At 40.3% G+C, this 22,980-nt stretch overlaps 1 protein-coding gene across 8 annotated transcripts in view; it reads left to right on the top strand.

The window, feature by feature from the left end:
* The window catches only part of Scai (suppressor of cancer cell invasion), a 119,541-nt gene that overhangs the window by 71,978 nt on the left and 24,583 nt on the right, over positions 1–22,980 (top strand). For all 8 annotated transcript variants that reach the window (XR_013050381.1, XR_013050383.1, XR_013050382.1 and 5 more), the window contains 7 exons: positions 4,419–4,514; positions 5,642–5,728; positions 7,953–8,051; positions 11,017–11,113; positions 12,391–12,489; positions 12,843–12,995; positions 17,804–17,905. Coding sequence is in view for 5 of the 8 variants with exons in the window: in XM_006992509.4 (XP_006992571.1) it covers positions 4,419–4,514; positions 5,642–5,728; positions 7,953–8,051; positions 11,017–11,113; positions 12,391–12,489; positions 12,843–12,995; positions 17,804–17,905 (733 nt within the window). In the remaining 3 variants the exon portion in view is untranslated. The remainder of the gene's footprint in view (positions 1–4,418; positions 4,515–5,641; positions 5,729–7,952; positions 8,052–11,016; positions 11,114–12,390; positions 12,490–12,842; positions 12,996–17,803; positions 17,906–22,980) is intronic.

Below are 22,980 nucleotides of genomic sequence, written 5' to 3' on the forward strand. Positions count from 1 at the left end.
TTAGATTCAAATTTGAAAGGTTTTAATATGTTTTATTTTTTTAAATTCTGTATATATGTGTGTGGGTTTGGGAACACAAGTCCTAGGAAGCCAGAGGCATTGGATTCCCCGGAAACTGGAGTTACAGGCAGTGTGGGTGCTAGGAATTGAGTTCAGGTCCTTTACAAGAGCCCTTTGTGCTCTTAAATGCTGAGCGTCTTACCAGCCCAAGTATGGTTTTGTTTTTTTTAAATAAATAAATAAATAAATAAATAAAACATACTCATGTGACCTGAACTCAGAATAAAGATACAAAATATAGAGCCTCAGAAACTCCCTGGTGTTCTCAGTTATGGGGTTTTTAACCCTTTAGAAACAAAGTTTAAAAGTGCCTGTCAGTGCATGAAAGGCTTCAAGGTTATCTGTGTATCATTTCATTTGGGGGCATATATGGTAAGCCTTTCAACTCAAGTAGTTGTGTCTTTCCATCTTACATGAGATGTTCATTTGAGTTACCAGAACCTTTTGTTTCTCCAGCCATACTTATCTTAACAAAATGTTTTTCCTGATAGAAATTTTCTGTCTAGAATATATGGATAATACTTAACTTTTCTTTCCATTCACTTTGTAAGAAAACACTCCAGAGAAATGAGAAGTGGGTAAAACGAGTGATTTGCTTATGGTAGTACTTGTATGTAGTTACAGTACTCATGAAGTGAGAATAATGTTTTTTTTAAAGCTTTGAATACTTTCAGAAAATGATCAAAAGCTCAAGTGCATTATCGGGTTCTGGTTGCCATGGTGACTAAAACTGTAGAAGTAGAATGGAATACTTGATGGGATTATTCCAGAGTTTGAATTTGAGTCCTAGCATACTGGCCACAATTCCCAAGCAGCTACATACACACACACACACACACACACACACACACACACACACACACACACACACACACGACACAGGAGCATGTGCGTATATAAACTTGTGTGTATATGCACATACAATAGAGACGCTAAGCATTTGAGGACCACTCTAAGGAAAGAGAAGCCAGTGAAAGACATTGTAAAAACAGAAGAGTTGTAAGTGGTCAGGAATTAAGGAAGTGTCATACACAGAAGACTGGCAGTGAGGAGAGCTGAAGGGTAATCTGTAGGTCGGCATTAGTGATTATAGCTCATTCAAGTGAATGAAGATGGTCAATTTATAGAAACTTGGAAGAGGATTCTAGATTTTTGACAACTCAGCTTCACACTGGCTACACAAGAAGGATCAGGTTAGTCATTTGGTCTGTTTCTTCCCAGCCTCCTGCTGATGTCTGCTGACAGCACTGAAGATTTAAAGAGAGATTGGTGCCGCACACACACCTGCACATTCCTCTAAAAAAAAGAATGTGAGCAGCTAGCTTGCAACAACAGTGCCTTTGTAAAATGAAATGCAAGGTCATTTAATTCCCAGAGCCCTATTTAATTTAACTCCATGAATCATTAATTTCTTATCTCTACTGACAGCAATAATAATCAGATGATACATCCAGTGTTAAAAGCCAGAGTCAAACTCTGAATAGTAGAAAAATTTATCTAAAACCCTTTTTTTGTTTTTGTTTTTTGAGACAGGATTTCTCTGTGTAGTCCTGGCTGTCCTAGATATCTCTGTAGACCAGGCTAGCCTCGAACTCACAGAGATCCGCCTGTCTCTGCCTCCCAAGTGCTGGGATTAAAGGCGTGCGCCATCACCGCCAGTCTAAAACTCTTTATCAAATACCTTTTTTAATTGTAGACTAAGCATTTTATAATGGTTTGTATGTTAGCTTCTAAAATGTGTGTCATTAGGAATAGAGTGATCATAGGGAACAAATTAACCTTATTTTGTAAAAGAAACTGTTTTATAGCTGATTCTTAACATTTTTTCGTCTTGGTGTGGGGGAAGGAGTAGTGCTGCCATGTCATCTATGAGAAGGTAAAGGGATTACTTTTGGGAGTTGGTGCTCTTCTTCTACCATGTGGACCTTGCAGATCAAACTTGGGTCATCAGCCTTGGCAAGAGCCTCCTTTACCTCCTAAACCATCTTGCCAGCCCAGTGGCTGATTCTTTAGACTGGAATGATAAATGCTGTGAGTTCTTTTGAGGAAATTAGTGTTTAAAAATATGTATATAGTAACATTGTTCATTGCTCTAAATGTGAAAAAAATGTTTATCATTTACTGATAAACCCTGTGTAGGGATTTTCTTAGTGATACTAGAACACCAATCACTTTTACCTCAGTTGTTATTTCTTCTTCTGATAACCCCAACATAGGGCACAGAACTTTCATCTTTAAAACCCTGTTTTGTACAACAGCTGTTACATCTAGCCCATTATGCAACATGAGAGACAACACTATGAGTCCCAAAGATTTTAATATTTCACCACATAAGTGGGTCCACTGATCAATCAGGGCTGCAGGACAAGGACTCTGGAGCCTTGTTTCTCCTGACAACCCCAAGCAGAGGCAGAAGTGGGGTTTATACGTGTAAAATTTACAAACATTTATTGCCAAGTTATAGTTACAATTTTCACCAATCAGAAATCAAAGACTAGGGACTTTCCTTGTGTGTTCCATCTTTGTCAACCAGCATACAATGCAAGCCTTTTGCCTGCTCCCTTCACAATGAAAATATAAATACAACTTTGATCATCATCATCATTTTGTATATCTGTGACATATGTGTGGGTATTTATGACATAGCGCTCTTGTGGAAGTCAGAAAGCAATCTGTGGAATCCATTCTCTCCTTCCATTTTTGGGGGGGTTTGGGGATCCGGTTTGGTTTTTTGAGACAGTGTGTTTCTCTGTGTAACAGCCCTGGCTCTCCTGGAACTCACTCTTGGACTAGGTTGGCCTCAAACTCAAAAGATCTGCCTTCTTTGCCTCCTGAGTGCTGGGATTAAAGATGTGCACCACCACCACCACCTGGCTTTCCTTCCATCTTTATATACGTTCCAGAGATTGGACTCAGGCTTGAAACAGCTAACACTTTACCCACTGAGCCATCTCAGCAGCCCACAACTTCTTTATTTAAGCAACAAAACAAATATTACAAGAAAATAGTCAGGCATAAAAAAATTTACTAAAATATTAAATGGTTAGGCTATGGGATTTTGTTTTTTTCCTTAGTGAGGATGAGTCTTCAGAAACATTTATGAATGTGCTCCTTCATTGTGTGTGTGTGTGTGGGGGGGTCTTGTTGCTTGTTTGTTATGTATATATACAGGGTCTCCCTTTGTGTAGCTTAGAATGGTCTCAAACTCATGACACCCCCCCCCCCCCCCCCCCGCTTAGATCTTTTGCTTAAGTGCTACATGTGTGTGGCTTAGTTGTGTTTTTTATAGCTAAGTATTTGAAATTGTATCTTTCAGTTCTGAAATCTCATGAATTTGTAGATTTTCTCTATTTCGACTACTTGTAGCCTTTCCTTTATTTTTTTTCCTTTATTCCTCCCCTCCCCCTTTGACAGAATTTATTTTTTTTTTCTTAGAGCATTTTATTAAAGTACAACTAACTGATACAACCCAGGACTAGCTAGAAACATTCTATTTCTGCCTTCTTGTATAGACTCCCAAGTTCATTTGTCACATTGCCTGCATTCCAAATTACAGTAGGCAGAGTTCTGCCATTCTACCAATGGCCCATTTCCAGCTGTTGGTGATAGTTACCTGCTCCTCAGCCCAATGCTGGGGTCCCTCACAACAGCCTGCTCTCAACACCAGTTTTTACACCATCTTTTCTTACATACTGTTCCTATAACAAATGTCCCCAAATTTTCATGCCTTACTACAATGGGAATTTATTTCTAATTCCCTGGTTACCTGTGAGTTGTCTGCAGCTCTCTGAATCCATTAAATATCTCTTCTCTGTGTTGCAGGCTATAGAGTAGTCAGTTTTAGATCAGATGGTGAAGTGAAAATGGAATAACTACAATTCTATTCTTTGCCCCAAACAAGATAATATGATTAGGCCCAATGTTCATACAGTAGGGAGTATTTGTTTCTCTAAGGCAGATACCACAGGTCAGCAGACTTAAGGACATGTATTTTTCTTCTAAGAAGTAGAAGAGCACCAACTACACACCCACTTCGATTTATATCTGTATTTCCTAAAGCAGTGTTTCCAGATTACTGCTGCCTTAGCTAAACATAAACATTGGAAATCAGCAGTACCCAAGTAAGTATATCACCTGCCAGTGAAGATATGATTGTGTCCAATGGGAAAAGTAAGTGCAGAGGACACTAAGATGAACTGTAACTTAGTGCAAGGCTAGGAAAACATGTGTTCTAGTCCCTAGAATTATTTTTGCTTCAAAAAATTGGAACTTGGCTTAACAGAGAAAACCTGAGTGTAAATACTTTAATTGACAAAATTTCCAAAAATTTAAAGTGAACACACACTTTATTTTTACAGAGATTTGCCGCAGTACGGACAGAAGCAGTGGCAGTCCTACTTTGGAAGAACTTTTGATGTTTACACCAAACTCTGGAAATTCCAGCAACAGCATCGGTAAAGAGTTTCATAGCTAAAGGGAGTAAAGGTGCATTGTATAATTGTATATTAGCTGTAGTTCTGACCATGAACAAACCTAGCATTTTGTTTTGGTCTTTATTTTTGGTTTACAGAGAGAGAGAGAGAGGGGGGGGGGGTTCTGCAGATTAACTCATCTTGCCAGCTGAGTCTCAGAGCTTTTAAAATAACATATTTCAGTGCTTCTTGACCTTTGGTTTAAGATCAAGTGAGAGAGAGAGAGAGCGCACGCGCGCAAGAAAGCATAGCCACAAGTTCTGGCTAAAAGCTTAAATCAGCTACGTGTTCTCGCTTGAGCTGAGTCAAGCCTTGCCTCCAGCTTCCTTAAGCTCCAACCATTCGCATTGGCTTTAAAAGCAGGGGCCCTTGTTCGGCAGGGCAAGCCTGAGTTGTTTGTAGCACCGGCTTGTTTTTACTAACTTTTCATCAGGTAATAGCTCAGTTTCTGGTATTTATTGCAACTGTGTTTCCACCACCACCCGCCGTTGCGCCTGCCTGCCCTTCAGTAAACATTTAATAAATATTTTTTCAGCTGGGTGTGATGGTGCACACCTATAATTCTAGTACTTAGGAGGTGGAAATAGGATCAAGAGTTCTTGGTCATCCTCAGCTACACAAATAGGCCAGTCTTGGCTACATGAAATCGTGTCCCCAAAAACAATTGAGGCTGGAGAGGTGACTTAGTAGGTAAAGTGTTTGTCTTACAAGTGTGACACTGTAATCGTAGCAATCATTTGGTGAGATGGGAAGCAAAGACAGAAGAATTCCCAGCTAGCCTTCGTGTACAGTGGTGACCAAGAAGGTGAGAGGCTATCATCTGACTGCCACACTTGAGCTATGACATACACACCTGCACTCACACAATCACTTGCTCATGCACAAATATGTATGCACAGATTGTGTGTGTGTGTGTGTGTGTGTGTGTGTGTGTGTGTGTGTGTGTGTGTATCAATCAATGAACATTTTTTAATGTAGTTGAATGATTATGTTGAAATCTTATAATTCATAAGCTGTGCAAATTGGATGGTATTTTATCATTGAATTTACAGAACTGGTTCTTTTTGAAATTTATATTTTGTTATTTCTATTTTTTGTCTCCTGTCCAGACAAGTCTTGGATAATCGGTACGGTTTGAAGCGGTGGCAAATAGGGGAAATTGCTTCCAAGATTGGGCAGCTGTATTACCACTATTAGTAAGTGAATTATGCATGGAAAGAAGAAAGTGTTTCTTTGGCTAAAACAGAATATGTAGGAGAGAGGACAGTGAGTTATGTATGGAATTTTGTTGAGGCCAGATGGATCAAGATGGCACCATGCAATGGCCTTGTATAATTCCAGCAGTGTTGTTTGTGTCAGGTGTTCTCTTCAGTAACTCATTTGGTCAGAACTGGGGACTTTGATCTTGGTTTTCTAATGATGAATACTAAATAGATGTATTGTTTTTAGAACTTTTTAAGTCTTGATGATGTGAAGAGACACATAGCATGTATGTTTGAATGTTCACAGAATTCTTTAAACACTCATCCTAGTTGGCTATGTTTGAAAGGTTCTATGAGGTAAATTGACAGTTGTTTGCATCCTTAGAATAGTAACATCTGTGTAGACCTACCTTTGAGTGAAGGAAACAAGAGATCTCCTTTTACAAATGTAAATCTCAACACAAAATAACATCAGTAACAAAAGACTTGGGTCTTTTAGAATTTAAAAGTTTAAAAAAAAAAATAAAAGTAGGGACACACCTTTAATCTCGGGTAGGCAGATCTCTGTGAGCTGGAGGCCCAGCCTAGTCTACAGACTGAATTCCAAGACATCCAGAGCTACACAGAGAAACCCTGTCTATAAAACAAAACAAAAAGATAAGAAAAGCCCTCATTTTCCTGGTGTTGACATGGCACTCAGAGTGCTCACCACTAAAATCCCTCTTTGCTAGAAAAAGATCTTAAAATCCCTTAAAATCTCGTTATAGTGCTGAGAATAAGTGAATGTTGGAGTGTTCATCCTTGGAAAAGACATGTATGCCATCCCTCCAAGACTCAGGGAACAGGAATTATGGAAGAAGGGACAGAAAGATAGTACCAGCCTATAGATAGGGAGAGGGGCTGGGACATGCCATCTTCTGGACAAGACACAGCCATTGTAATCATGAACCCTCAACACCTACAGATGTCTACACTGGATCTGCACTTAAAAGGGCCCATTAGCATCCCGACCTTGATGGAAAAGTCAGGGAGCTCTACTCAATATTGAGCCATTTCCCACTGATAGTCGATCAGTACTGCAGTTGTGTACTTACTTGTAACCTCACCAGGCTCCACGAAGATAGTCCCTGTCTGATGGTTGCATAAATGGCCCTGGTTAAACTAAATGGGTCACACAACAAAACCATGTCATGAATCTGGGAAAGAAACAGGAAGAAATAAGACTTAATGAGAATAGTAAGGTGAGAGAGAGGAAAGAGTAACCAGAATTATTGTTTATTTTAATCTTTACTTTTTACTCTTTTGGGGCCTGCCACCCAGCTCCCAAATACATACACACAGAGGCTTATTATAACTTATGAATGCCCGGCTCTAGTTTGGCTTATTTCTTGCCAGCTTTTCTTAACTTAAATTATCCCATCTACCTTTTGCCCCTGGGCTTTTACCTTTCTTTATTTCTGTATACCTTTTCTTTTCTTCTTATTCCATGTCTGGCTGTGTGCCTGAGTGGCTGGCCTCTTCATTTCTCACTCTTTGATCTCCCTCTCCCCAAATTTCTCCTCCAATTTTTTCTCTCTGCCTGCCAGCCCCACTTATCCTTCCCTCCTGCCTTGCTATTGACCATTCAACTCTTTATTAAACCAATCAGGTATTTTAGACAGGCACAGTAACACAGCTTCACAGAGTTAAACAAATGCAACATAAAAGAATGCAGCACATCTTTGCATCATTAAACAAATACAACACACATGTAAAATTGCCAAGGCATTAAGTAAATTTTTTAAAGTAAATTATTTTTAAAGTTTCTTATTAAATTAGACATGCTAAACAGACTACATAGCTCATTAGCATCCCTCAAAGAATAGTCTGGGTTAGTAAGGAGAGAAAAGCTAAAGAAATGGGCCAAAGTTCAAGTAATGGCTACTTAGGGAGAGGTTATAAAAGGTCTAGATCTGGGAGCAGATATACTCAAGGAGAATGCTGTCCTTTTGTAGAATGAGAATGACATGTGCTTTGGTTGGCTTCCAAAAAGCTTAGGAGCAGGAAATATTTTATTGTTGCTATTGTTACTACACAATTGAAAGACAATATTAGTAATACTTTGTTGACTCAGAGTTAGGACATCTGCATCCTACTGTGCAGAGTAGGACAATCTGGAACAAGTGTTTCTCATGAAGAATACATCCAGTTTGGGTCATATTTAAATTCTTTCTTATAGTTTACGAACATCTGAGACCAGCTATCTGAATGAGGCTTTCTCTTTCTACTCTGCGATCAGACAGAGATCATACTACTCTCAAGTTAATAAAGAGGACAGGTATGTGTCAGCTGTGCTTTCAGAAAGGTGACAAGACATTCAGCATTTTAGTCCATGTGGAAATGGTGCAAAAAAAATACTTTTCCTTTTATTACTCTGTGTATTTGTGTCCATGTGTACATGTGAAGGTAAGAGGACAACTTGTAGGAGGAGTCATTTTCTACTTCAACCACAGACAGGTTCTGAGAATCCAGCTCAGGTCTTTGGGCAACTACCTTTATCCACTGAGCCATCTTGTCAGTGAGGCTATTTCTTTATGACAGATATAGGTTGCACAGGTTTCATAGGGAAGAAAGGACTCTAAAGCTAGGCTTAACTAATGTGTTTGTTATTTCTAGTCCATGTAGTCTTTACTCATATGTCTTCAAAAGCCTATTGACAACTATTACATTCGACCAGAGAAAAGACTGCTAGTTTTCTTTGAATTTTCTTTTTTAAACCCACTGCTGTGAAGTGTGACAAATGTCATTAGTCCCAGCCCTTGGGAGAGACAGAGGCAGGTGGAGCTCTGTGTGTTGGAGGTTGATAGGTCTACATAGTGAGACTGTCTCAAAAAAGTCCCAAAATACAAAAGCACAATACTGTTTGGGCTAGCTTGCCCAATTGACCACCACTATTTGCTTCATGGAGTCTTATAGAATTCATGGATTCCCAGTAGAAGTCTGTTGAATACTTGCCATACACATGAGACCTTGGCAAGTGCTTGGGAAAAGGCAGGGCAAGGTGTGTGTGAGGTACTATCTGAAGATGATCTTCTAATGAGGTTGTAGATACTGGGACAAGGCTGACTGGCAACAGTCAGATGAGGGTACAGCTAGAGAAGAAATGTGATCTGCTGCAGGATTTTATTGCATTTAAAGATTTAATTCCTCCCACCCACATGCTTGCTCACAACTATCCCTAACTCCAGTTTCAGGGGTTCCAATGCCCTCTTCTTATTTTTTCATGGACTAGGCATATACATGGTACACAGACATACATATAAGAAAAAAACTCATAAACATAAAATAAGTTTTGTTTCATTTTTTGCAGACATGGTTTCACTACACAGCCCTAGCTGCCCTAGAACTCTCTCTGTAGACCAGGCTGGCCTCTAACTCACAGAGGTCTGCCTGCCTCTGCCTCCAGAGTGCTGGATTAAAGGCATATACTACCATGTCCAGCATAAAATAAATTCATCGTTCATTGTATATGGCATATGTACATTAGACACAAGAAGACAGTATCATCTTAGTGGAAAGTGGATCACAAGTGAAGAAAACTTTACTATATTCTATTTACAAAAGATGTGCTTAAATAAGAAGACAGTCTAAATAGACATTCATATAAACAGGAAGCACTGAAAAGGCTTGTATTAATAAAAAGGTTGTATTAATGTCAAAAAAAATGGGGTTTCAAAACAAAGACAGAATTTTCTTCCTTTAGTCCTAAAAATTTACTCCCTTCTTTAGGAAGACCTTTTCCAACCAAGATCCAACTGTGTGAACTTATATCATTATTTTTCTTGTTACTGTGCAGTTATAGTTAATCATGGCAGGGAAAACCTGGTGGTGGAAACTGCTTGAATATGGATGGTACATGAGGACTGGGAGGCAGTTTGTTACTTTGAGTAGACAGGCAAGGAGTAGAGGTCTGAGACAGAAGTGAGACCCGTCCAGTGACCCTCGAGACCTACTCACAGCCCCCAACAACCTACTTCTAGAGCCTTCCAGACCCACCAATATCTGAGGACCAAGTATTCAATAATAGGAGCTAGTGGGATCATGTCAAATTAAAATCAGAGTAGGACTCATCTTTCATTTATTTGTTTGTTTGTTTGTTTGTTTGTTTGTTTTATTTATTTTTGGTTTTTCAAGGCAAGGTTTCTCTGTGTAGCTTTGCGCCTTTCCTAGATCTCACTCTGTAGCCCAGACTGGCCTCGAACTCACAAAGATCCACCTGCCTCTGCCTCCCGAGTGCTGGGATTAAAGGCATGCACCACCACCACCACCACCACCCCAGCTATTTATTTATTTTTGTGATCATATTTATTCCACTGTTTTGTTTATTCACTTAACTCATCTATATTTTAATTACTACTCCATCTGTAAGTCTATGAAGTAGAGATTTTTGTCTCTGTTTTTAATCATTGTCCTTTAGCATCATGGCACTGTTTCTTTTTCTTTCTTTTGGGTTATTTTGTTTTTTTTGGTTTTGGGGTTTTTTGTTTTGTTGGGTTTTTTTTTGTTTTTTTTTTTTTTTTTTAAGACAGAGCTCTGTGTAGCCCTGGCTGTCCTGGAACCCAATCTATAGACCAGACTGGCCTCAGACTCAGAGATCTGCCTGCTTCTGCCTCCCAACTGCTGGGATTAAAAGCGTCCCCCACCACCCAGCTGTTTCTTATCTTTTTAGATTTTAAATTTTTATTTTATATGTATGAGTGTTTGCCTGCGTGTGTGTATGTGCACTTCATCCATGCCTCATGCCCAAGGAGGTCAGAAGAGGGGGGCTCCCCTAGAACTGAAGTTAGAGATTATTGTGAACCATATGTGTGCTGGGGATTGAACCTAGATCCTCTGCAAGAGAAACGAGTTCTCTGTGCTGAGCCATCTCTCCAGCCCCATCATGGCATTATTTCTCATACACTTGAATTCTCTGTAGATGCTTGTAGAATGAACGAATATAAAATGACTCAATCAGTGTGTTAAAATGTATTTAAAAGGCTATCGGGTTTTGATTTTAAGACATGATCTCGTGTACCCCAAGTTGCTTGCACTCAATACTTGACCTTGAACTCTTCCTGCCTCCACTGCTGAGTTGTGAAATTAGAAGCATGTGCTACCCTACCAAGCTAAGGCTATGTGGTTTTATGTGGAAATTTTTATCTCTGTTCTGAAAATGATAAAGTTTTAAAAGTCACCCAGAAGTCAAAACAGCATGTTTTCAGTTTTAATATAATGATTGATTTCTCTTTTGTCAACTGTAGGCCTGAGTTGGTTGTTAAGAAACTCCGATACTATGCAAGATTTATAGTAGTTTGTCTTCTTCTTAACAAAATGGATGTAGTGAAAGATCTGGTAAAGGTAAATAGGCTTTTTTTTTAAAATGAAGCAGTATCTTGGATTTGTAATTCTGTGAATCAATCTCTCTAGTGCTGAGATTATAAATGTTTTGGGTTTTTTTGTTTGTTTGTTTGTTTGTTTGTTTTTTAAGACAGGGTTTCTCTGTGTAGCTTTGCACCTTTCCTGGAACTCACTTGGTAGCCCAGGCTGGCCTCAAACTCACAGAGATCCGCCTGGCTCTGCCTCCCAAGAGCTGGGATTAAAGGCGTGCGCCACCACCGCCCGGCTTAAATGTATTTCTTAGTGGTGGTTTTTTTTGGGGGGTGGGGGGGTTTGAGACAGGGTTTCTCTGTGTAGCTTTGCACCTTTCCTGGTTCTCACTCTCTAGACCAGGCTGGCCTCGAACTCACAAAGATCTGCCTGCCTCTGCCTCCCGAGTGCTGGGATTAAAGGTGTGCGCCACCACCGCCCGGCCTAAATGTATTTTAAAATAACTATAATCTAGCCAGGTATGGTACTGCATGCTTTTAATCCCAGCACTTGGGAGACAGAGACAGCCCTTGCTGCCTGGAACTCATTATGTAACCCAGGCTGTCTGTAAAATTGACAGTCTTCCTGCCTCAATCTTGAGGCTTGGCGGCAAACTGATCCTGTATCAGCATGGCCCCCCATGATGGGGCACATCCCTTAGACATCAGCTTAGTCACAAGTAGTGGCCCAGACTCCAGCATCCACAGGGCCCTCAGTGCTATCAGGAGCCTCGGACTCAACACAGACCCCCTCAGCTATATTAGGGTCATAGACCAAGTCATGGCCCTTGGCCACATCCAAGGCTGAGACATCACCATGACCCTGGTTAGCAAGCAGGGCATCTACCTCAGCCCATTTCTCACCTCTCCTCTTCAGATCTGCCTCTCTCCCCTGCACATAAATTGTACTGCCCCACAGTCTCTCTCCCATTTTGCCACTCACCATAATGGTGCCCGGCGCCAGAGGTGGTGGGCTCATTGGTATAATTCTTCCCACCCCTGGTAGACCTGGGGTAGAGTTGTCAAAATTAAATTTTTTTGCATTCATTTATTTATTGTGTGTGAGTGCATATGCAAACATAGTAATACATAGGCATTAGGTCAGAGGACATGTAGGAATTGGTTCTCTCATTTTACTGCTTGGGTTCCATGGATGGAACTCAGGTTGTTAGGCTGGGTGGCAGGGACATTTACCTGCTGAGCCATCTCATTTGCCTTTTTATAGAGATTTTTAACAACCCTTTTTCTTCGTGGTATTTCTAATACCAGGAATTGTCTGATGAAATTGAAGATTATACTCATCGCTTTAATACTGAAGATCAAGTAGAGTGGAACCTGGTGCTTCAAGAGGTGGCAGCATTTATTGAGGTAATTTATTTATTTATTTATTTATTTATTTATTTATTTATTTATTTATTTATTTATTTATATTTATCAAGACAGGGTTTCTCTGTATAACAGCTCTGGCTATCCTGGAACTCGCTTTATAGACCACACTGGCCTTAAACTCAGAGATCCACCTGCCTCCGCCTCCCAAGTGCTGAGATTAAAGGCGTGCTCTACCATGCCCAGCCTGTTGAGGTAATTTCTTGAGAGAAAGGTTGTCACAATCACAGATAGGGAAATGACTGTGTTGCGTGTTCATGGTGTATATGTGACTTTGAGAAGAACAAATAACAGTGATATTCTGTGTTGTCCTTAATGTGCTTCTTTTTCTTCAGGCGGACCCTGTGATGGTGTTAAATGATGATAACACCATTGTTATCACATCCAATCGCCTCGCTGAAACAGGAGCTCCGTTGCTAGAGCAAGGCATGATTGTGGGACAGTTGTCTCTAGCTGATGCACTCATTATTGGTAATTGTAATAATCAGGTAAAGAACTATGAAGGAATTATGCTTAAAATTCACTTTGTAAAGGTTAGTTTTGTGCATCATGGGATCTTTTCCCTTGGAAAATCCCTAATATCTGTGAGGAATGGTTAAATCCATTATACCATGTTTGGATATATAATATTGACTTTGACATTGTTGAGAAAGAATTTTTAATGACATAGGAAGATGCTTATTAGTTTATTAATTTACCACTGAGCTACATCTCCAGCCCAGTCAGTATTTATGAAGCATCTGTCACATCTCCAGGGGTGGGGGGGGGGGGGGGGGCGTGTTTGTATGTATCAAAAAAGACAAAGCCAGGCGGTACTGGCGCACGCCTTTAATCCCAGCACTCGGGAGGCAGAGGCAGGCAGACACTGTGAGTTTGAGGCCAGCCAGCCTGGTCACCAAATCGAGTTCCAGGAAAGGCGCAAAGCTACACAGAGAAACCCTGTCTCGAAAAACCAAAAAAAAAAAAAGACAAAGTGCCTTCACTGATGGATCTTCCTGTTCACCTGTAAAAACAATTAACAAAATAACTACTTAGATAATATAATTTCAACAGATGTGGGAAAGGAGAGGTGTGCTGTTCTGATGTCTGGTATCAGGGAATTTGAGCTAGTTTGAGAGATGATGGGGTGTTTTCTGAGAAAGTGCTTTGGTTTAGTACTTTACTAGAGAGTAAGAAGTTGTCCAGAGTAAGCATGCCAAGCAGTAGTAACAGCTGTGTTAGTGTCTGAGCCTGGTGGCCTGCGAAGATGAGACACTGGTAGAAGGCCACACTTGGGAGAGTGGTATGGAGAGAAGGAGAAGCACAAGAAAAAGCCAGGAAGGCTGTCTTTTCCCAAGTCATAGGAAATAGCAAAGGCCCAGGGCAAGGACAGGAGCTGGTGAAGGCTGCATTTTGAGAAGGTAGTTTTTCATTAACTGTTTTATTACTTACTGTTTTTTAGGTTTTCGTTGTCAAAGTAATAGGTTTCATTATGACACTTGCATATTACATATAGACACATGTAGATACAGCAACATACTTTGCTGCTGTTCACCCACCTCCCCTGGAGAGGATCGTCTTAGTTGTAATTGTACAGAGTAGAATAAAGACACAATGGAGTTGGCAGAGAAGTTAGGAAACTCACAGAAATCTCAGTGAGTGGTACTATTTCCTTGTGCTACAGGAACAGAGGTAATAGTAGATCTGCAAGGCTGGTTTCCACAGATACTTAGAAGGTACAGCTCATAGCATTGATACATCATGGCACATGGAAGGAAAGAAAGGTGACCTTTATATTTTGCCTTATTGTACAGCTGTATATATGATATAAGCTGTTCCTTGGGTGACCCTGCTTCCATGGTTTGGCCTAGGAAAAAAATCCACCTGTTAAGAATTAAGAGAATAATTAAAGCACTAGTGAGGGCTGAGATGTTGCTCAATTGGTAGAGTGCCTATCTGCTCATAAAGCCCTGACTTCCAGTCCCAAAGCTACAAAAATGGGGTCTGGTGGCATACAACTATAACCTCAGCACTGTGTAAGGTGGAGCAGGAAGTCACCTTTGGCTGTAGTCACCTTTCTTTCTTTCTCTCTCTCTTTCTTCCTTTCCTTTTTTTAAAGATTTATTTATTTATTATGTATACAGCATTATGACTGCAGGCCAGAAGAGGGCACCAGATCTCATTACAGATGGTTGTGAGCCACCATGTGGTTGCTGGGAATCGAACTCAGGACCTCTGGTAGAGTCAGTGCTCTTAACCTCTGAGCCATCTCTCCAGCCCCCGAGACCCTTTCTTAAAAAGAAAAAAAAAATACAAAAGAAAAAAACATGTTAGGGCTAGAGTGTAAGGAGCTGAAGAACTGAAGGGAGTTGAGCCAGTACTAGAACATCCAGGGTTAGACAAAGGCCAATAAGGCTTGAAGTGTGGAACTTAGCCGGGCAGTAGTGGCGCACGCCTTTAATCCCAGCACTTGGGAGGCAGAGACAGGCAGATCTCTGTGAGTTCGAGGCCAGCCTGGTCTACAGAGTGAGTTCCAGGACAGGCGCAAAGCTTACACAAAGAAACCCTGTCTCGAAAAACCAAAAAAAAAAAAAAAAGAAGTGTGGAAGTATGGAACGTATGTGTTTTGCTGACATGACAGTAGGTTTTAATAGTGGTAGCTCTGTTCGATGTGATGGCACACACCTATAATCGAAGCTCTTGGGATTGCAGAGGCAGAAGTATTACTGTAAGTTAAGGCCAGCCTGGGCAATGATCCCTAACAAGGCTTTTTTTTTTTTTTTTTTTTTTTTTTTAATTTTTGAGACCGCAATCTCACTATGTAGCTCTAGCTGTCCTAGAACTCTTTATGTAGACCAAGCTGGCCTTGAACTTTGCCTTGCAAATGCTGAGATGAAGAGCATGTTTGAACTGAGCCTGCCTCTGCTTCTCCAGTGCTGAGATTAAAGGCATGTGCCACCATGCCCAGCAAGACCCTGTCTTTAAAAACAAAAGAATAACCAAACTAGCCGGGCGGTGGTGGCACACGCCTGTAATCCCAGCACACAGGCAGAGGCAGGTGGATCTCTTTGAGTTCATGGCCAGCCTGGTCTACAGAGCTAGTCCAGGACAGGCTCCAAAGCTACAGAGAAACCCTGTCTCGAAAAACCAAAAAAAAAATAAATAAATAAATAAAAAAGAATAACCAAACTAGCAGACCACCTCAGAAATAGGAAAATAAGAAACTGTAATTGTGCAATGTTTAGAGTTTGTTCCTTAGAACACAAAAAAAGCTAAGTGTTGTGGCACATGCCTATAATCACAGCCCTTGGAAGGCAGAAGTAGATGTTTAGGCCATCCTGTCCAAACAAATAGGAAAAAAGAATGAGTGAAGCTGCTAGCATTGGTTTTGTCCTGAAAAGTGCTCTCAGTTACCTCCTCTTTGACAATGAAAGGACAGAAAGCCAAGTTGTTGTCTTCTTGCTCTGATCCAGAACTTGTTTCGTTCTCATGTAGAGGTGGTGGGTTATGAACAATTTGGGGCTGTGGTGCAGTTTTATAAGTTTTGGAAATTCAGTGGTGTGTTGAAATGTTAAATGTTTTCAGAAATACCTGTATTAATTATTTTGATTGATAATTTTTTTTATTTCTTTTTATTATGTGAAATTTTGGATGAGGAGAAACAGAGTTTTGCTGATCAGCTAAGAGAGATATTAAATGGGATTAGGGTGTGGCTTAATGGTAGAGCTCTTGCCTAGCATGCATGAGGCCCCTAAGCCTGATCCTTAGCACTATACTATGTATGTATGAATGAGGTACATTTTTGTTTTGATTTTAGAGACAGGGTCTCTGTGTAGCCCTGGCTGTCCTAGAACTCTCTTTGTAGACAGGCTGGCCTCAGACTCATAGAGATCTACCTGCCTCTGCCTCCCAAGTGCTGGGATTAAAGGCATGTGCCACCACACCTAGTCTGAGGTACAGTTTTGAAACTTCATTCAGTAATCTTTGTAAACAAATACCTTACCTAAAACATTTCTGTTTTATTTTATAGAAGCAGATAACTTTATAAACCTCTCCTCTTGGCTCTGTCATCACATGTTCCAAGATCTTCTGCATAAGTGTCATTGAAAATAGAGAAGGATGCACTTTTTTTTTTTAATGTTTATTGTTTTGCCTGTATGTATGTCTGTGTAAGGGTGTCAGAAGCTTTGGAACTGGAGTTACAGACAGGTGTGAGCTGCCATGTAGGTGCTAGGAATTGAACCCAGGTCCTCTGGAAGAACAGCCAGTGCTGCTAAGCCATCTCTCTAGCCTCATGAGAAGGATGCACTCTTAAATGCTGTGTAGTGCCAAACATTGAAGAGATTATAAAGTATGAACCCAGACGTAGCTCAGCTTAAGCAAATATTACCATGTTTTGTAGGACTGTTTTTGTAACTTTTGTTGCTCTTTAAAATCCATTTGAGGAAATTGATGCATTATGAGCACCCTAAACACTGTTAATTATACAAAGCAGATAGTGAGCATAGGCACATTTCTTTTGCCACATTTGCCTTTTGAAAGTCTTGTAATTAAATATTCGAGAAAAAAATATGAGCTGTCTCTGGGCTTGGTGGCATATGCCTTTAATCCCAGCACTTAGGAAGCAAAAGCAGGCTCTCTGAGTTCAAGGCCATTGTGGTCAGCCATGGAAACTTGGTGAGAACTTATCTCAAACAAACAAAAATCCCAACCCACCATAGACAAAGAACAGCAGGCAACTAAGGAAAGCTGACTCTAGAAGAATAGTCCTCCTCAGGGGTATACTTCCTAATTGTTTATCCAATACCAAGTGGTCAGCTGTGAAATCATATACATATAAGTAGCACTAAATGGACTGAGCAGGTTGTATTTATCTATTTAGATGCACACACATAAACACATACACCAATAGCAGCTAAAGAAAAAGAGGCCATGATTTCAAGAAGGAACAAGGCAGGTGGTACATGGGTTTAGAGGGTTTAGAGGAAGGGAAGGGAAGGGAAGGGAAGGGAAGGGGAGAAAGATATAACTTCTATTTTAAAAATCAGCTGTTATTAAGTATATTTGAAAATCAAGAGTAATGTGATTAAAGACCAGAAGTTCCGCTGGGAGGTAGTGGCCCGTACCTTTAATCCCAGGACTAGGGAGACAGAGGCAAGTGGATCCATGTGAGTTGAAGGCCAGCCTGGTCTACAGAGTTAGTCCCAGGACGGCCAGGGTTACACAGAGAAACCCTGTCTTGAAAAAAATTTAAAAAACAAAAAAAGATCAGAAGTCTGCTTATTACATTAATGATCAGGTAATATTTTTCTTTCAGGTTAAATTCAGTGAATTAACTGTTGACATGTTCCGGATGTTGCAAGCCTTGGAGAGGGAGCCAATGAATTTAGCATCCCAGATGAATAAACCAGGAATCCAGGTGACCTTCTGTCCACATTTGCCGGAGTGGTAGCTCTTACTGCTTCTTCTCTTTTTTTTTTTTTTTTTTTTTTTTATTTTCATCACTTGACAGCATTTTTAATAGTAAGCCATACCCTCTTATCTACAACAAGTTCCCTTTTGATAAAAGGAGGAGATAAGCTGGAAGCAAGAACATTGGGGAGGGATTTGCACAATAAATATCTAGCTGAAATCCATACACATTCCTTTTTTTTTTTCCATCACAGGCAATTTATTTTGTTCTATTCATTCACAGTTAATACAGAAAATACTTGGAAACATTTCCATATAATGTTTGACACAGAAATCATCAAATAGAAGTATACAATGATGACAGGAGGCAGTACATTTATAATTTATAACCCCAAATGTATTTATAAATTAGAAATGGAAAGATCTACAAATGAAATTATGAAGGTTCACCAAAGTCATTTAATCTGTCAGTTTCTCATTCATTTTTATGTCTTAATAATATTCTATTGTATGAATAAGCCACATTTTATTTCTCTCCAGTATTTGATAGCTATTTGAGTTGTTTTAACTTTTTTACTATTAGCAACACACTGCTGTAAACCTTCATGTACATGTTTCATAGGTACACATTTTCAGTAGTTTGAGGATATATTCCTAAGGGTAGAATTGTTGAGTAACAGAGTAACAATGTTTTGCATTTTGACCAACCACCAAACTGTTTTGCCAAAGTGGCACACCATTTTACAATCTCACCAAATCCTTGTTTTTAAGGCTCTGATTTTTGTACAAAAGCATTCAATCATTCTGTCAGACCAAACCAGGAAAAGTAAGCTATAGTTCAGAGCTGTTCTATTCCATTTACTATGCAAAGCCATTCTTGGCGTTTGCAACTCTCAGCCCTTTTGAGTATTCTTGCAGTGTTCACCTTTTCCTCCACCACTTTTTTTTCTTCTTTTTTTCTGGTTTATTTCTATCTATTACAAATGTATAAAAAAATCCTCCATCAACGCTGCTGATAGCAGCAGAACCTTGAGAAATATACCTTTGGTTTGCCTCAGAAAAGGAACACATATTGCACTGTAAAGTTTATAAAATTGGCGCAAAACATTGTGATAATGTTACAATACCAGTTTTAAGAGTTCAGTGACTAATGGGGAGCCAATGGGATACATGCAGAACTGTGAAAGCGATCTCACTTAGCCAGCTGTACACGTAGACTGTAAATCTACATTCAGATCATTTCTGAACTAAGACTATCATCTCAGTTTATCTGTTGAGGTCAACCAGGAAACCCTAGAATATACCTTGATTTTTGAAAGAAAACAAAATAGGGGGAGGGGTTTCTTCAGCATTTCAGTCCACGAGTAACAGTATCCTAACAGGCAAAGTGTTCTCTCACTGTCAACATAGAATGAACTGCTACTGGAGGTCAACTTGGGTTTTAATTTGCATTAGCACTTACATGCATAGTAGTCCAAGTTGTTGACCTCATGACTTTTAAAAGTAACTCTAAAAAAGTAAAATGGCCCTTCTTGGAAGACTAAAGAAAGACATCCAGCCACAGTTGTAAAAAGTCTCATCAAAACAATATACCCTTTTATGAATTACGCCTCAATTAAAAAAAAAAAAAAAGTAGCCCAAATAAGAAGCAGCTCTGAAAAAGAAAATAAATATAACTTAAGATATTTGAAAAAAACAAGGTGAATCCAGGATCAAAAGTAATTAAGATACATTTTCTTGAGGCTATCTAGAATTAGGCTTTAAAGAATTCTACCATTTCAAGTTTACCACTAGTTACTAGATACCTATTTACAAACAAGATGTTCACCTTTTTTGTTCCTTTATCAAGAGAAAAATCTACCTTCAGACTATGAGGGTGGTGATGGGGAGGGACTAGAAAACAAGATTCAAACAATCCCATGCAAATATCACATTTTTCAAATGGAAGAACTCCAAACTGCACTAGAAGTTCCAATCACTAAGACACTTTCCATTGAAATGATTTAAGTACAACTACATGGCACCAAGGTTTAGTCCTAATATAGGCCTGACAACCAAGTCCTTGTTTTCTGGAAGAAAGGTCTCAAAAGTCCCACTCAATTCCACATAACAATACTTCAAAGATCAATTAGGTTTTCCTTTCTTAATATTTTTGTTTTTGACTTCTAATCTTAAAGACTAGATTAAAACTTAGCTCATTTCCCAGAAGGCATTGCTTCCCTTTGCTCTATGAAAGAGTCCACCAAGACCTCTTCCTCAAAACCATCTAGCCCCCAGCCTCCAGCCTGTGCTTGTGATGCATCTTTCTCAACATCCTGAAAAGGTAATGTAGGTAAAATATGCTCATAAACATTAAAACTAGTTGTTAGAAAGATATAACTAGCTTTATAATTTAAGTTTTAAAGCATAAATACTTGCAGCTTAATCTGCACTGACAATGATTTTTGAAGCCTAGAATTCAACATTTACAAATTCTCATTCATACACACAAAACACATTATTATCACACAACTTGTGTCTTGAGAGAATCTTCTACTTTTTAAATCTTTGGCCTTCCAGTCAATCCCAAGTTCAACCAACTTTTCCGAGTTCTGGTAGTTACCTGGACCACTGAGGCATTGACACAAGACTTCTTCTCTTTTGAAACATCCTTTTTCTCTAGATATTAGGATAGCTATACCAGCTTGTTTCTTCTGTGGTGTATGTTGGTGTGGGATTATCTATTGCTTGATTTTTCATGGATGTGTTTAGCTTCTTTGGGTTGAATTTTCCCTTCTAGTGCTTTCTGTAGGGCTGGGTTTGTAGACAGGTATTGATTAAATCTGGTTTTATCCTGGAATATTTTGTTTACTCCGCCTATGGTGATTAAGAGTTTTGCTGGGTATAATAGTCTGGGTTGGCATCCGTGGTCTCTTAGTGTCTGCATGAGATTTGTCCATGATCTTCTAGCTTTCATAGTCTCTATTGAGTAGTCTGGTGTTATTCTGATGGGTTTACCTTTATATGTTACTTGGTCTTTTTCCTTTGCGGCTCTTAATATTTTTTCTTTGTTCTCTGTGTTTAGTGTTTTGATTATTATGTGGCGTGGGGACTTTTTTTTTGGATCCAGCCTATTCGGTGTTCTGTAAACTTCTTGTATCTTCATATGTATTTCTTTCTTTAGGTTAGGAAAGTTTTCTTCTATGATTTTGTTGAATATATTTTCTGTGCCTTTGAGTTGGTATTCTTCTCCTTCTTCTATCCCTATTATTCTTAGGTTTGGTCTTTTCATGGTGTCCCAAATTTCCTGGACGTTTTGTGTTATGACTTTTTTGTCTTTAGTGTTTTCTTTGACTGACAAATCTATTTTGTCTATTGTGTCTTCAGTGTCAGAGATTCTCTGTTCCATCTCTTGCAATCGGTTGGTTATGCTTGTTTCTGTAGTTCCTGTTCGTTTTGTCAGGATTTCTATTTCCAGCATTCCCTCAGCATGTGTTTTCTTTATTGTCTCAAATTCATTTTTCAGATCTTGGAATGTTTCTTTCATCTGTTTAATTGCTTTTTCTTGGCTTGATTTGATTTCTTCCCATTCTTTGTTCGTTTTTTCTTCCATTTCTTTAAGGGAGTTTTTTATTTCCTCTTTAATGGAGTTTTTCGTTTCCTCTTTAAGGGAAGTTTTTATTTCCTCTTTAAGAGAGTTTTTCATTTCCTCTTTAAGGAAAGTTTTTATTTCCTCTTTAAGGTAGTTTTCAATTTCCTCTTTAAGGAAAGTTTTTATTTCCTCATTGAGGGAATGTTTTATTTCTTCTTTAAGGGCCTCTATCATCTTCTTAAAGTCATTTTTAGGGTTGATCTCTTCTGTTTCTTCTGTCATGGTATGTTTAGGTCTTGCAGGTGTAGAATCACTAGGTTCTGATGTTGCCATATAGGTTTTAATGTTTTTTCCTGTATTTTTGCACTGGCGTCTACTCATCTTTTCCTCTGTGCGGTGCAGGTGGTGTCTGTGTCTGAGAGTGCCTCTCTTGTTCTAATTTTTAGTCTTGGTTTAGTAGAGGTTCTTGGTTAAATTGGTGCTATTCGGCTGTTTCTTCAGGGACAGCTGATTTCAGTCGGTGAATTATATACTTATGATTCTGGTGATCTGGTTTGGTGACTGGGTAGCGCCTTCTGTGTTCCCAGGTCACGTTTTGTTCATTTGTCAACTCCTCAGCTGATCTTGTTTCTTCAGACTTCAAACTGTAGGCATCTGAATCCTCTCCCAGATGGGTTTCAGCTGAGTGGAGTAGTCTCACCAACACCTCCAAGTTGTTGGGTTTCACAGGATCAGCAGTTGGGCCCTGTGTTGTCCCCAGATGGAGTGTCCATACTCGCCCTGGTTCCGGCCCACAGAGATAGCCTCTTCCCCAGGTGTTGGGGCTAGGGGCGTTCCCATTCCAAGCTGTGTCCGCCCCTCTCCGTCCCCGGGCCTGTCCACCCCTGTGGCCTGCCGCCACAGGCCCACCTGCGTCCACTTGTCTCCGCTGCCGGGCCTGTATGTCCCTGCCAGCTGCCGCTGGGTCTGTCTGCCTCTGCAGGTGGCCAACGGGCCTGTATGTCTCTGCCGGCTGCCACTGCAGGCCTACCTACCTCTGCTTGTCACTGCTGCCGGGCCCATCCACCTCTGCGAACTGCCACCAGGCCTGTATGTCTCTGCCGGTTGCCACTGGGCCTGTATGTCCCTGTCGGCCGCTGCCACCGGGCCCGTCCACCTCCGCGAGTCGTTGACCTGTGTCTGCCTGTCTCCGCTGCGTGGCCTGCCTACTTCTGTGGGCTGCCACCGGGCCTGAATGTCTTTGTCGGCTGCCGCCGCCGGTCCTGTCCACCTCTGTCTGCTTATCTCCGCCGCAGGGCCTGTCCACCTCTGTGGGCTGCCGCTGGGCCTGAATGTCCCTGTCGGCCACTGCCGCCGGACCCGTCTACCTCCGCTGGCCGCTGCCACAGGCCTACCTGCGTCTGCTTGTCTCCGCCATCTTCCTGAAAATCCACTGCTTCTTCTCTTACACATGTGAATAAAGAATTCTCTCAAGGCAGCCATGGGCGCCTCACACCTGTAAGGCACACTAG

This window comes from Peromyscus maniculatus, chromosome 4, assembly GCF_049852395.1.
Source record: "Peromyscus maniculatus bairdii isolate BWxNUB_F1_BW_parent chromosome 4, HU_Pman_BW_mat_3.1, whole genome shotgun sequence".
Taxonomy (NCBI): domain Eukaryota; kingdom Metazoa; phylum Chordata; class Mammalia; order Rodentia; family Cricetidae; genus Peromyscus; species Peromyscus maniculatus.